The 15,425-nt window shown below is 32.0% G+C and overlaps 1 protein-coding gene across 28 annotated transcripts in view; it reads left to right on the top strand.

The window, feature by feature from the left end:
• The window catches only part of LOC130667613 (microtubule-actin cross-linking factor 1), a 100,158-nt gene that overhangs the window by 10,988 nt on the left and 73,745 nt on the right, over positions 1–15,425 (top strand). For 18 of the 28 annotated variants that reach the window (XM_057469307.1, XM_057469298.1, XM_057469299.1 and 15 more), the window contains exons 1-2: positions 3,971–4,082; positions 13,031–13,951. The exons of 9 other annotated variants lie outside the window; for them this stretch is intronic. In XM_057469307.1, the coding sequence (XP_057325290.1) occupies positions 13,831–13,951 (121 nt within the window). In that variant the 5' untranslated portion in view covers positions 3,971–4,082; positions 13,031–13,830. Of the gene's footprint in view, positions 1–3,970; positions 4,083–12,947; positions 13,952–15,425 lie in introns of those variants that run through there. One more of the 28 variants, XM_057469295.1, reaches the window with a different exon arrangement.

Below are 15,425 nucleotides of genomic sequence, written 5' to 3'. Positions count from 1 at the left end.
AAGTAGAGTGGCGCCTCGAGTGCTCTTTCGCTGCTACTCGGTCTCATCTCTCGCTCTTTCCTCTTGCCGCTGACGTGCAAATCGCCTCATGTTGGATTTTAATCGATGCCGCCATCATCTGAAAAAGTTTTACGGCTAAAAAGATTATTTGTGAACTCAAGTATAAAACTATCACGATAACAATAATAATGATAATGATAATGACGATGGTAATAATAATAATTATTATTTTTTATCATCTTTATTCCATCATTGGATGCGAATTTTGTTATTTTTAATTCATGGAGATGTATAATGTCTCATTAATCTAAATATATGAAAAAATAAAAAAATAATTCGTTATTGAAATTAAATTATTCGCAGAAGGATTTGGAGGTCGACGAGATTTCGCGAGGTCGTAACTCGTAAATTCGTAAATTTTATAAATTTAATACCCGCGAGTATTGGATACAAGTTTATCCGATGTACAAGATTTTAATAAACTCTGAAAAAAACTCTGGTTAAGAGAATTAAGTAAACTTAATTAAATTTTTTAGAATATTTTATTATATAACTTTTCTGACCGTACATTTTAATTTATTATAATTTTTTTTTTAAAAACTGGATAATTATACAACCGACTTTTATCTTTATTAATTTATTTTTTCTTTGTTCAGTAATTTATATGAAAATATATATTTTTACATGGAAATTTAAACAAAATTATTATCAATCTGATAAAAAAATTTAACTGTCTATAAATAATTTACTAATTTAATTTTAAATAACTTGTAGATTTTATTTTTATTTTTGAGTTATAAAAATATTTTATTGATACATCAGTAACGTCATACTTTTAACGTGTTTGAGGACGTTCAACGTGTAAGTATGTAATAAAAAAAAAAAAAAAAAATGAAGTTGGTCTTGATAATTCCATCAACAACTTGGTTTAGTTGCAATATCGACAGTGTCCTTTGGATAAAATCCAGGCCAAGTCTCACCCGAGATGCATTTATAATAATGCCGCTCATTTCCTGGATTGAATATATATTTACTTTATCTCATCACGTTTTATCATATATTTTCCTCGACAAAATAACATTAATTATCGAGTCCATTTATTTTTTATCACATTCTTCTTCAATTGCTAATATTTCTTTTTATAATTATTATATGGTCCATAAATTATCCGTCTGATTGACGTACGCTCATCTTGCGACACTTGAGGCAGAAAAATAAATTAAAAAAAAATCTTATTACAAAATGAATATTAAGAGTTACTTAAACTCAATGTAAATATCCCGCAACTTCCTTTACTTTGTAAATTGAATTTAGTTGGTCCCTATTTAAAAGTAGGATTTTTTTTTAAAAATTTTTTAACGATGAAAACGAGACCGCCTTTACTACAGTCGGCGGGTATTTGAATAGGTTTTCCAAGAATATACCATCACATCAACCATCAACCGCGTCCCTTCAACTCGTTTTATGATTCCCAAGACGACTTGTGTCGTCTACTGGGACAAAGAAATAAAAAGACTATCTCTTGTACATACTTGTCTATTTTTTTAACTTTACTCACTTTTTTCATCCTACATTCCGCGTCATAGTCACATATATATACTCCTTTTAAATTTCATTACTAAAACTTTTAGTCACTCGATATTTCGTAATAGATATAGCTCTTTACCAACCGGACGTTCGTAACAACTGTTTCAAATCAAACATTAGTTTTTTTTTATTGCATTATTTTTGATGCCTGTCGCTTAATTATATTCAAATTTTTATTACTCAAATTTAAAATATCTAGATAATTTGATTACCACGAATATTTTAAAGATGACGTTTTCAGTTAAAATAATAAATCGTAGGCTCTAGAGTCAATCATCTAGTGAAAGAGGTTTTAGCAGCCTGTTTTGTCTGCAGTTTGTATCCATATATATAAAGGATCTATACACCCCAACACACATTCCTCGTGACTCGTTTTACCTGTTAATTTAATATCTGCCCCGTAGCGAGACCAGCAGTGCAGACAAAACACGCCGGGACCGCGTGTAGTATATTGGAGTTATATTAGTTGATAAACGCCGCGTAATGTAACATAACGCGCACCCATACTTGTTTATATATATGATGTACTTTTGGCTGGACATGCTATACATACGGTGTTATATATGTAATATATAATATATAGAGTAGTGAGTGCCGCGGATACATATACGCATGAAATAATTTACTTGCGACGTCATATAACGGCTTAAGTTAATGTGCGCACGTTAATGTCATTCATAATCTATATATCGTTCTATGGTTAAATCCAATTCGTGACATGCAACTTCCTTATTACTTATTATATATTACCGGTCACTTAATTATATTTCAAATTTTTTGCCCATTAATTTTTTTTTTTTTTTTATGGAAAAATGATTTGAAAATAAAAAATTGGTGAGATTTGAATGATGAGCAGAGTGAATCTAATCCTAGCGCAATGCGTATTGCATTGACATAGTCAATGGCAAGTTTAAAAGACGAGAATGGAGTAGCAGCAGCAGGAGCAGGAGCAAAAGCGGCAGCGCATAGCAGCAGTTTCATTCTGTTCGGCTGGGCTCGGGTTCTCAGTCGAAGTTTAAGTTAAATGTAGTGGGGTTTATATTATCGCTGTCGTTGGCTCTCCTCGTGTTTGCCTCTATCGGTCTCTTCGTTCTTTAGCGCCTACGGGGGCCGGAGTAGTAGAAGAGAACCAAAGCTTGGGATCGCGAACGCGAAGAGAGCCGGCTGGGTGGGCGGCAGTTGTCCAGGCAGCCGCAGTCTGCGGCGGGGCGACGTGGTCTACACGGCGGAGCGACACCGCGTCCTCGCCATATGCGCGTTCCTTTGCCCCTTGTTCAGTTATTATTAAAAGTCACACAAGCCGTCACATTTTTGAAATTTTTATCAACTCCGTTTTGTTTACTAAAATTCATTACTATTTTTTACGCGGGGTGACAATGACATTGACGTGCGTGAATGTTAAACAAAGTTATAATTATTTTTTTAAAATAATTGTTTTCATTTTTTGAATCAACAAATTCAATACCAAGTAACCCAAAGTGTTTTTGATTTTTTAAATCGGAGTTTTGATTTTTTTTTTTTTTTTTTTTTTTTTTCATTGCTCCATTTTAAAAAATTTTTTTATACATATTTAGTAAAATAAGATTTAATAGACGTGTTGAACTAGTGATTGTGGTTAGTCTATGTATTTTATATATATGTATATATATATTTTTAAAACTGAAAAAACTAAAATTAGTGAAGCGCCTCGTGGCTCGTGATCGCGATGGAAATACCTGTCGGCTGATGAGAAAAGAGAGAGGATCAACACTCACTTACTCATCTTCCTTTCTTATAATATTATATTCTCGACACGTTCATCCACCTCGTGATTCCCGCGACAACGTGGTCGTTCTCACGCGGGTGTCAGTGACTTGCGGCAAGAGTCGTTCTTTTATTTCATCTACCCATACGTATTTTATATAACACTTTTTTTTATTCAAATTTACAACACACACATGTACAAACTCTTTACATTTTTTTGAATTCAAATATTTAAACAGTAAAAAAAATAAGAAAGTTTGAAGTAAAAAATGAAGTTGGAGTAAAAGTGAATGAGAGTAACATTAATATTATTTATTATTTAATTTCGCGTGCAGGGTGGCATGAAAGGACTTGATAAAACGGGGGCGTGTCTGACAGTTCGATCGGCCGCGTGACTCACTCGATATGTGGCCTTGACGTTTTGTTTTGAGGCACTCTCGCGAATGTACCAGACTCCTGCTGACTCCGACAGAGTCAGAAAAAGAAATAAAGAAAAAACGCATTTTATACCTGACTGTTTTACCCGATCACTGGTGCAACACGCAGTCTCAAAACTCTTTATTTGCTTTACATTTAAAATTTTAATATACTTATATTTATTATAATGTATACATAAATAATATTATTTTCTCGGTTATAGGCGAATAATTGTCGACTGATCGTTATAAATTGTAACGTGTACTTTATACACCTGCGTGTCAGTTGTTAAGACTCGCGGGTTATTTAGCGTCAGGTATCTTGGAAATGCTTTGGTTGGTTATTTTTAAATTTATTATCACTCTTTGCCAAGAGTTTTTTTTTTAAAACAAAAAAATATATGTAATTTTAATAATTAAACTTTTTTGTTTGGAGTTTTAAAAATGTAGTTATGAATGAATTGCACAGTCGAGTTGATTAATTACCCTCAAGTGTTGTAGTTTTTTGTGATTGTATTTTTATCCAAGGCACATGTTTTTTTTAGTATTATTTATATTTTTTATAATACTTGTCGGTCTTCCTCCTCTGTATGCTTAACGTTCGCTTCGCTTAAACAAGAAGGCCATCGTGGAGACACTGAGACGGAATAAGTCTGCACATCGTTAAGCTTCGTTGCTTTCTCTTTTACGTTAGACCAGAGTTTACTTTTTCATCTTTTCTCGTCTTATCCAATTAAGACCGAATGGATGTGACGTTTGGTTCCCTGTTCAAAGTTTAAAAGTAAAGACGTTTTTTGTAAATCGAGTTTGTTCGGTCTCTAGTCTCTAGGGTACTAGTCTAAGCTCAAAAAATAAAAAAGCTCAATGTCTGTGGGTCTATGAAAGTGAGAAGAAGAAATAGGATCCTATGATGTCCTTGACACGAGGAATTCATTATCGCAAGTATATGATTGCCTTGAAACACTTTGACGTAGTAATCAGTATATTCATTTATTTTATTTCACTTTATAAAGACATTTTAAAAAAAATTATTTTTCTTCCTCATTTCTGCAATGATGCGCACATTTTACTCAGGGACTCATAATTATTTATAAATTCATCACTTGATCAAATATATATATCCTTGTTGTTGTAATTTAAGTAATTATTGAATCATCTTATAAAAATTATGGGATTAGATAATGTTTTAACTTTTTGTTTACTTAATTAAATTAAATACTTTTTTTTATCGGTATTTCTAATTAAATGACTGTTATTCACACTTTATATAGATGTACTTGATCTTAGATAATTTTATTAAGACGTAATTATTATTTGTATTTATTCAATTTTAATTAATCAATTAATTATTATTTTTATCTAAAACATTTCTATTTATTCAAATAATATTATAATTATCTAATTTAAATAATTTATATGGTTATTTTATATTTTTGACATTTTTATCAATTTTATATTTTAATTCAAAAATAAAAAATTTGATAAATTAATTTCATCACAAATATTTAATAATTCATAGAAAATATCAATCTAACTATTTTTATTAAGTAGAAAAATATTTTAATATTTTCCATTGGATAAATTATTCAAAATTAATTAAATTATTTTTTTTTTATAATTACAATTTATTTCAATGCTCATTAATTTATTCTTCATTTCTTAATAATTAATTAAAGTCTCATTAATATTATTGGAAGAGATGTTTAATTCAGTTAATATTGAGCAATCATATATAATAAATATGTTATTCTCATATTTATTTTTTACGCTTTCTTGGGGAAAGAAAAGAGCAATAAGAGAAGTCGTCTTTAGATTGCGAGGAGTGATTAATCGCTTTAGCATCGTAAATAGAGCCTTCGTTGAATTTCCCGGGTAAATGCGTCGTCGCCGTCGCGAAACGAGACCGTAAATTTAATAATACGCTGTAAATGTATGTCCACATGTGGAATACTCATGTAATACCCTTTGGGTTTATATAGTCATCTTTACTTTCTTTATTATCCTAGACTTTAGCTTGCTGGTGTACATATACATATATGTTTATAAATATATATATGCTACACACTAAGCAGCTTACGTTAACTGTTAGCCGTACGCTGTTGCTATTCGTTTCTGCGCTATAATGTACCATTGTACATTACGTTGTAGAGGTTAAAGTTGTTTGTAACAGTTGTAGAACAATTGATACGTCAATGAAAACGGTAAATGTCCTCGTCGATTTGTATCCATCGACGCGGTATACGCGAATGCCGCGAGCCGCGAGTCGTTGATGGATGACTCTCATACACTACACTACACGTTTTAAATATCTGACACACACGTACGCTGTTGAAAAAAAATCAGACGAATTTCTACCGTTATTAGACACTTCTTAGACAGACCTTCTCTACACTGTAAAAAGAGCGGTGTTAAAAATGGACTCATTTTAACTCCGCCCGGTGTTAAAATAAAATTACACCGGAGTAGGAGGAGTAATTCACCGGTGTTAAAAATACCGGTGTTAAATCAGGGTAACCGGTGTAAAAGCGGGGTAACCGGCGTAAAAACGGAGTAATATCGGTGTAAAAGCGGAGTAATACCGGTGTAAAAGCTGGGTAAACTGCGTCCGCTGGGAGTATTAACTTTAAAGATTATAAAACACAAAAAATGTCAGTTCTCTATGAAAATTAATAAAGAATATTATTTATTAACAAGTACAGTGATCGAGTAAGTAAAAATATTCACAAAGTAAAATATTTTAACATCGGTACAGAATATTTACACCGGCGGCGGCGTTATTTTCACACCGCTTTCGGGGGTAAATTCAACACCGATAATTTTAACACCTACACCGCTTGGACTTACCCCGGTGATTTTTTATAGTGTAGTAAATTAAAATTATGGTTAATTAAATTATAGTTAGCAAGGAATTTAACTGCTGGTATCATGTATTATAAATTCTACCTGACTGATCTAATTAGATCTGACGTGTGTTTTTGATCTGTTTTAAAATATAGACAACAAGTTAACTGTCATTTTAATCTTAAATACACTAGATTAACGATAATTACTTGTTTTTATTTTTCGTAATAACCTACTTGGGAGATAAATTTTTTTTTTTTTAAATAAGACATTCTGTATTAGCGGATTCAGGTTATCAAATAACCGTAAGTAATTATTGGAAAATTTATAAATAAAATATTTTTAATATGTTGAAAGTGAGAAATCGGTGAATCATTAAAGTGGTCTTTCACATTGATGGAATGAAACATAAAAAGGAAATTATAATTATAATTAAAAGAAGGAAAAAAAATATGTAAATGAGTAATTGGCAAACGTTTATTGGTTAACGGTGTAGTTGGTGCTGCCGGTTGAAAGACAAAATCCGTGCGCCCGGGGGCGGCGAAAAGAAAGCCTCAACATTCACATATAATATGTATACATATATATAAAAATTGCGTAAATGAAAAAAGACCAACCGGTCTCCACATATCGTTTCTTAATTTGGTACGATCCGAGTATATATTCTTTGGCCCGATTTAAGTTTAGTAATCTGACGTGGTAATGCGATGTATTTAATTCCTGAGTACATATCACACCAATACCCATACACATTTATGTATTTATATCTATATCTATGTATGAGTGTATGAGGGGGACATAAGACGCCGTACCTGGCGTTATTGGACAGACTAGATCTCCCTTAGAGTGAATAAAAAATCTTTCTACCATGTAGGTAGCTCAAGAACGAGTATTTATGATTTCCGAGAACTCGAGTGTCGTATCTCCTTGGGTATTTATTTACTCTCAATTTTTTTATATATTTATTTAATTTTTTTATTACAACTCTCGCGGTTCCTATATACATAACGTATAATGTAACATATACATAACACCCACGCGACTCTCATCGAAGTCAATTCCTCTCGATCACGTTTTCTTTTTACGCGTGGGGGCAGTTCAACAGTTAACATGTATATATACTTACACTTAATGTACGTGCGTGTTCATACACTTAATACATACGAGACTCATATCTTGATTCATGCAATTGGCATTCTACCGTGACATTTTAAATTTTGATCGTGCTTTTATCGCGACCAATTGCCGGGACATTAGGTACCAGGTACATTATATACATATATGTATGTATGTACCGCAACGATTCAACTCTAGGTGGTCTAATTAAACGTTAAAAGAGTTGTAAGATTCAATAAACTGTCGCATTGTGATAAAGATAATTGTCGACCACGATTGGACATCACGCATCGACCGTAAAATATAAAAATAAACCGTTTGTTATTTTTTCACGACTACGTAATTATTCAAAGCTACTTGATGTCGGTCAATCAATTCTTATACAACATATATGTAATCTACATAATACCTTTTACTATTTATTATTTCAACATATTTTCATTCATAACTTTTGGGGCATTTAAATTTCGCCGGTATTTCAAGATCACTCGGAGCATTAATTAAATCATTCATGTCTTCACTCTTGTTTAAATAATATTTTTTATTCAAATTATTCTTTCAACTCCGTGTTACTTCACACAAATATTTTTTTTATTACGAGAGCTTGTGAAATACTATTTTTTCCAAGTTCAAGGTTAGTGTGCGCAGGCGTACGTGACGAAATCGGTTGGCTGTAGATATTGATAGCTGGTTATTAATTTTTTTTTTTTCTTTGACGGTAAAAGTTAATCGATAATAATGTAACAAAAGTTGACGTTGGTATTTAATGGCAGCATATAATAACTTCCTGAGCAGGATACATTGCATTGAGTCTCTTGAGAATACCACCGACACCCTTCTTCTTATTCTTCAGAGCACTTGTAAACTAAATTTATCGCCGGTAGGATCGTCCGCTCGTCACTTTCAACGAGTATCGTGTAGGTGAACCAGTCTGGGCAAGGCGAAATGTATATTGTATCACCACCGAGGAATTCAAGTTTCATTTTATTTATTTTTTATTAGCGTACACTTGGGCAGTATTTTAACTGGATTCATGTCCTTTTAAATTGTTTAATTCTGATGTTTTTATTTTCATTAATCTTGATCTTTATTTGACGTTACTTAATCTATAATAATTTTTTAGCTCCATGCACTCAATCATCTTGATACTTGGCTGGGTTTTAAGTACTTTTAAATTATAGTCGCGATAAAATACCGATTGTACGGGGATGCTGTTCGTACGCGTATTAAATTTATATTTATATTTATATGTATGTGCACATGCATCACCTGGAGGGTCGTGGTCATCGCATCGGTTCAAGGACAACAACGCGTCTCAGCCCAAAAATACCCGCACTCATGCATCCAAGCTGGTACGGAACCAATCGCGCGGATTCGTTGGGCTCTATGCTATTTATTGGCGGTCTCTTTTATTTTTATTTCCTCTTACACTTACTAGTTAATGGCCTTTTTATGCATAAGAGTAAGAGAAATGAATATATATGTGCGTGTATGTATCAAGTGTCTTATGTGTGTCTGTGTGTATCTGTATAGAGAAGGGGTCGATGAAAATAGCTCGGCGTCTAGGCATCTTGGACATTCCTCTTACGTCCATTCGCCGCGACTTGCTGCAGCAGCCGGTGTTGAGGCAGGTCACAATTCGATTCAATGACTTCTTAAACATTTATATTTATCATTTTTATCTTTTTATATATATATATATTTACTGCATTATCTACTCCGTTTTATAATTCATTAAATTCAATTAAATACACTGAAAAAAAATTTTTTGGCGCAACGAATCCTTTTTTTTTCATGTACCTGAAGATCGGAACGTTTTTCGCGGAACGAAAATAAAAAACAAAATGAAAAGTAAAAAATCTACTGTCAGCCGAAAATTGCAGCCACCCCCAATTATCCCTAAGTCACCTCAAGCAGTTGAATTACGCGGATTTTTTTCATTTTCGTTCCGCGAAAATCGTTCTGATCTTCAGATACATTTTTTTTTTCTATGTAAAATTATTGTACAAGCGGAAGACTTGATTGAGTTTATAAAATTTAAAGAAATATTCAGCTTCAATACAATTTTATAAATTTGGTTGAATTATTTGTGCATGAGTCGGTGAGAATATAAAAATACTAAAGGAATAGAAAAGAACTTCCTGTCGAGATTCGCGTTCTTAGAAATATCCATTGCGCGCCTACACGTGCGCTCATGCAGTAAATGTACTGAGAAAAAGACACGGTAGTGAGGAGTATATGTAATATAAAATATATATATGGAATTGAAAGAATGAAAATGAGAATAATAAAGAGGCATTACAAGTATAAGCAAAAGCATCAGTATAAGTTTAAAAAGGTAAAGTGAGCGCACGTGGATTTTGTTGTTGTTACTGAGTTTATAAAGCAGCTGCACACTGTCGGTTGTCTATATAGAAATAACGTTTGTGTTTTTAAATGAATTTTTGCTATTCATTTTTTAAAGACAATGTCCACATAAATATTTATTATTTATTTTGTTTTGTTCTGTTTTTCAACTTGATATCTGCTGCAATCTAATAGAGATATCATACAGAGTAAAAAGCAATCATGAAACTTTCATTTAAATTTCTTTCATGCTCTCCTTGCCGTAGCGAATCTTCTCTGCTGGGCTTACTCGTCTATGATAATAAAGTAGAGGCAGTAGACAGGGAATATATATAATAGACAAAGAGTATTTTACTTTATAAGCAAAGTGAGGACGCGTGTTCAGTACAGCACAAAAAGAAGATGTATAGGTGAACTTGCGAGCACGCAAATTCTTTATTCTGGCACGCCTTTGCCGTCTATATATACATATATATATATATGTGCTGGTTTAATCCAAGAGAAGTTTACTGTCCATTACCGAGAGAGGAGTATGATAATCCAGTTTGTCAGAGGAGAAACCTAACAATCATTATTTTTTATTCTCCAGTTTGTGCCTTTCGGCGTAATTGCATTATTATGCACTGGCGTATCATACACACAGACCAGATAATAGAGTGAACATTTCAACTTTTTTTTTACTTATGGCTAAAAAACTCATCTTACCATCATTCTACAGTGAGATCTTTACCACGCTTTTTTTTTCTCTATCCTTTTAACCCCTTGCGTACATCTCAATTACACTCGGAATTTTAACCATTAATTTACGCCGCGGAATTAATTGTTAATATCATCTATCATTCAATTATAAATTTTGTTATTTTTATTTCCATTATTATTATATATTGCGGCCGTTAACTTTATTTATTTATAGAATTACCTTCTCATCAGTAGGAGTTGATTTTTTCTTTCTCAAAGTTCATAGAACATGAGGCCGTTTAGTTTGGATATCTCATTCGAATGGCTCAAGTTCATTTAAATAATCATTTTTTACTCAAAAATAATTTACCATTTTTCCGGTTAATTTCAATAACTTTTTTTTTTATCATCGAGACAAAGATAAGTTTAATTTAAAAATCATTCATTATGATATATATTAATTACAGCTCTACTTTATTTCTCATTAGTGACGATGACATTTTATTTTACCACAAAAAAATCCGAGTAATAAATATATTAATAATTAATACCCGTCAGTAATTACATATCAACTTTTGGATAGTGAATTGAATTAAAAAAAAAAAAGTAAACTCTATATGAAGTATCTTGAATGATGGGATTATGATTTTATTAATTGGGAAGTAATGAGAATTGCTAACGGTCCGCATCGGCTGGCAAATCCTTTGGGAACCGTGATGCAGGTTATTGTACCCATGGAGTCCCGGAATTGCCAGTACCTTTGACAAGTACCGTTAGGTACACCTCGATTCAAATTCCTCGCCGATAATCGTTGGGGTACACACATATATATTGTACACTTGGTAACATGCAATACATATAAATATATAAATGTAAACCCAAACAAAACTTAACTTTGTTGAGAATGAGCATAGAGACTTATTCTACTCCCAATCACACAATATAAATTTTCTCGATTCTCGAAGATACCTGAAAATTACCTGTGTCCATTCGGTCTCATCTCCTTTAGGCCAACTTTGTAAGCTAATATTCCTTTGAATCCCCACCCCGTACTGTTAAGACTCAAAATCACCTCACTTCAGTTTAGTTGTTGGTTTCTAACCATTACAAGAGGTTATGGTTTAGTAAATTCATAACTTTCACACAAAAAATAAAAAATTATGATTAGATAAATTTATGAATTAATCAATAATTACGTAATGAAGTTGTGTAAATATATATTATCAAAGAGCTAATATAATTTTGTTTGTGTGAAAATTCAAATGGTTTAGTGAAAGTGTGACTAAGAAAAGTGTAGGTGGTATTGATTACGTACAAACTTACTGCGTGGTTGCCGAATGTATACATATATATTTATATATATGAACATATAAATTGTATACATCTAATTACTACATAGCATTAGCTGTGTAAATGTCGTCAGTGTGTAATATATAGACGTACGTGTATCCTATTGATAAAATTATCCATTTCCGTGGCGAATTTACTAATACCATGTGCAATCGCAGTGATTGAGCCTGCGCCACAACTCGACTTGACTCTAGTACTGCACATACAACACAGTATTCTTTCATTTAATTACATTTTTATTTATATTTTTATTCCATTACATACATTCATATGTGTACACACATGTTACTTTATCATTGCGGACGTGAGTCTCCCCTGTTGAAGAGAAATAAGACGTGCGGTGATTGGCTGATAGGAGAAGTGCGTCAGGTTGGGGATTGGACCGAGTTTAAGCGGGCCCAGGGGACTGCACCCACACACAGTACGTCGATTACCATATGCGGGGATTCCGATCAGCTATAGAGCACAGAGCGTTCCGGTCGTCTTGTGTTGTCTTGGCTACTTGAAGAAATCAAACAGTCCAACAACTCAGTCAGTCTCGTGTTAGTGTTATGTCCATAACACACTTTTGCTCTCGACCATTAGCTTCCTCGTGTGATAGTATTATATTATTGCTGCTCCAAACCATATTTATATATATACATATAATAACACTCAGCTCTAGTCACTTGGACACTTAGTCAGTTGGACATTCCGTCACGCGGTTAGTCAGTGAGACGTTGTCATTTTCGAGCTACCGCCTTTCCGTTCATTTTTATTTTTTTTTATTCACTGAATATTTATTCCTTCTTCTTCCCCTTAACGCTTTTAATGCTTATTCAATTCAATTTAAAAAAAAAAAATTGTTTTATTAATTTTATTAACAAACGGAGTAGAAAAACTCTTGGCAAAAAATAATTAAATGTAAGTGGATTTATTTAAGTTACAACTCATTGTATTATTTTTAAAAATAGTGCTGGTCACATCCAAGCTGTGGTAAATCGAGAGGTGAAAGGAGAAGTATGCAAGTAGTCTCGACGGACTGCAGTGGCATGTGTGTAAAAAGTGAAAGAAAAAATAACTGATAGAATTTATAACGTCATCATTCGACGGTATTAATGACTATGATGAAGACGAGACAAGAATGACATGTAATCCTTGACGGATAAAGAAAAAAATAAATAATAATAATAGTAATAATAATAATAATAATTATAAAAAACAAGTACAACAGCAACTGGGAATTCAAAGTGCCATAATCACACCGACGGGGATTTATCGTTAACGGTTTTAATTTTATTTTAACATAACAAATAATATAATAGACCGGATGCAATCCCTGCGTAGCCATATTTCGCTTAATGACTTAACTAACCGCGAATAATTAAAAAATATTTTTTAACTAATTAACCAAAAGACTAATCAGTAAAATGTCATGAGCATTAACATTTATAATATACTTTGAAGAAGAGAAATAAATTTTGAATAAATATGTCGATTGCAGATATATATTTGTGTAAATAATTACATGAGAACACGCATGCGAAAGAACAGTAAAGAGATTTTGAAAAGTGACACTCGCGTCCTCGCTAATTCTCTCGACGAGTTTTCACTCTAGTGCGCGAAGAAAAAGTGCCACGTGCTTGTTCTTCATATATATTCATACATAAGTTTTCTTGTTGAGCAAGTCATGCAACGTTCGCTGGCCTGTTGGATAATTTAAAAATTTATAAAAAACTAAAAAGTGTAAAAGTGCTGATTTATTACAAATAAAATGTCGACTCAGGCTTACTACAAAGAGCGACTAGGATTCGATCCTGCAGATACTGTTGCCGAGCACCATCGTGAGCAAAAGTCCCAGCACGGCTACGAGGAATCACTGTCCAAGTTCAAAGGTCAGAATGGTCATACTGTCGAGGATATTATTGATGACGATGACACCAGACCCAGCAGCTCTTTGGCTTATTGGGGCTGCTGGGCCAAGTTCATCGAAGCTCACGGTAGGTATCACATTTGATGCTGGCAGCTCGTTTTCTTTTATTTTTATTTTTTTATTCCGTTTTGTTGATTTAAAGGTGAGACAGTTTGCTTCCATAGTTTTTTTTTTTTTTTTTAATTAAAAAAAATAATTTTTGAAATTCCCCAGCATGTTTTTAAGTGAATTGTCATTCTAACGGCTCGGTATATTTATGTCATATATATATTGATTTACATTCGCGGTACTACGCGGTGAGTGGAATAAATAATAAGATAATCACTCGTTTGCAAGATTTATATACATATCTATATAGTGGGTAATTTGGTTGCGTCGCTGCTAATCACTAGTTACGTTAGTTTGTACCTTGAATGTACATTTTATTAATAATAAAATATATTTAAATAATTATTACATTATTACACAAGTTATAATTTATTTTTACTGCTTATACAAGACTAATTGATATGATTTAGCGACTAACCATTTGTTTTATATATTTTTCATACTTAATTTACATATCCAAATGAATAATTACCATAATTATTATTAGTATTACTATTGCATACAGCAAAAAATTAAATCACCGTAAATTATTTAAAATAAATGACTTTTTGTTTGAGTGTCCTTGTTGATCTTTGAGTATTTAGCTCCATTGTTTTACTTTTTTAATTTTTTTCTCAACCTCAGTCATATTTCATTAACAATTATCATATTGTATATTCACTATTATTATTATTATAATTATAATATACAATTATTTTATGTCAAAAATTTTTATATAACTGTAAAAAAAAAAAAAAAACTGACGTAAGAGACAATTGTCATTGGTGTCGTGAGAAAAATTTTCGTAACTTTTTTTTGGCAGTGACGCAATTTATCCTACTGTGCGATAATTCAATTAGAACTCGAACAATTGATTAATTGTAACAAGTGTAATATGTCATCATTAAAGTTAATAGAATTATTGCCGAGTAATCGAACCCAATAAATATTTTTTTTTAGCTTAAGCAACTGTAGTGTTCATTTTTATTATCAATAAACTTTCATTAAAATTAAAATTTACAATAGATTATTTATTTTTACGAGCAACCATGCATGCCATGCATCAGTGTGATACTTAACTGGGCTCTTTAGTCCTTGAATTTAATAATAAATAACAACAATAACATAATGATACTTAATTTAGCAATTACAATAATACACATGGTTATAAATATAATTACAAACATTTTAATATTTTTAATAATAACTTTTTTTACAGCCTAGACTTGTATACACTTTTGGATTTTTAAATTTACCGCCAATTAAAAAAATTTTTTACTTTTTTAATTGAGGTGATACCTTCAAGTTTATTAATTATGTGCGACAATTACTTTTACTTATTACAACAA

The sequence above is a fragment of the Microplitis mediator genome, chromosome 5, assembly GCF_029852145.1.
Source record: "Microplitis mediator isolate UGA2020A chromosome 5, iyMicMedi2.1, whole genome shotgun sequence".
In the NCBI taxonomy this organism is placed as follows: Eukaryota; Metazoa; Arthropoda; class Insecta; order Hymenoptera; family Braconidae; genus Microplitis; species Microplitis mediator.
Note: the sequence above shows the minus strand (reverse complement) of the source record. Positions and strands in the feature narration are given on the sequence as shown.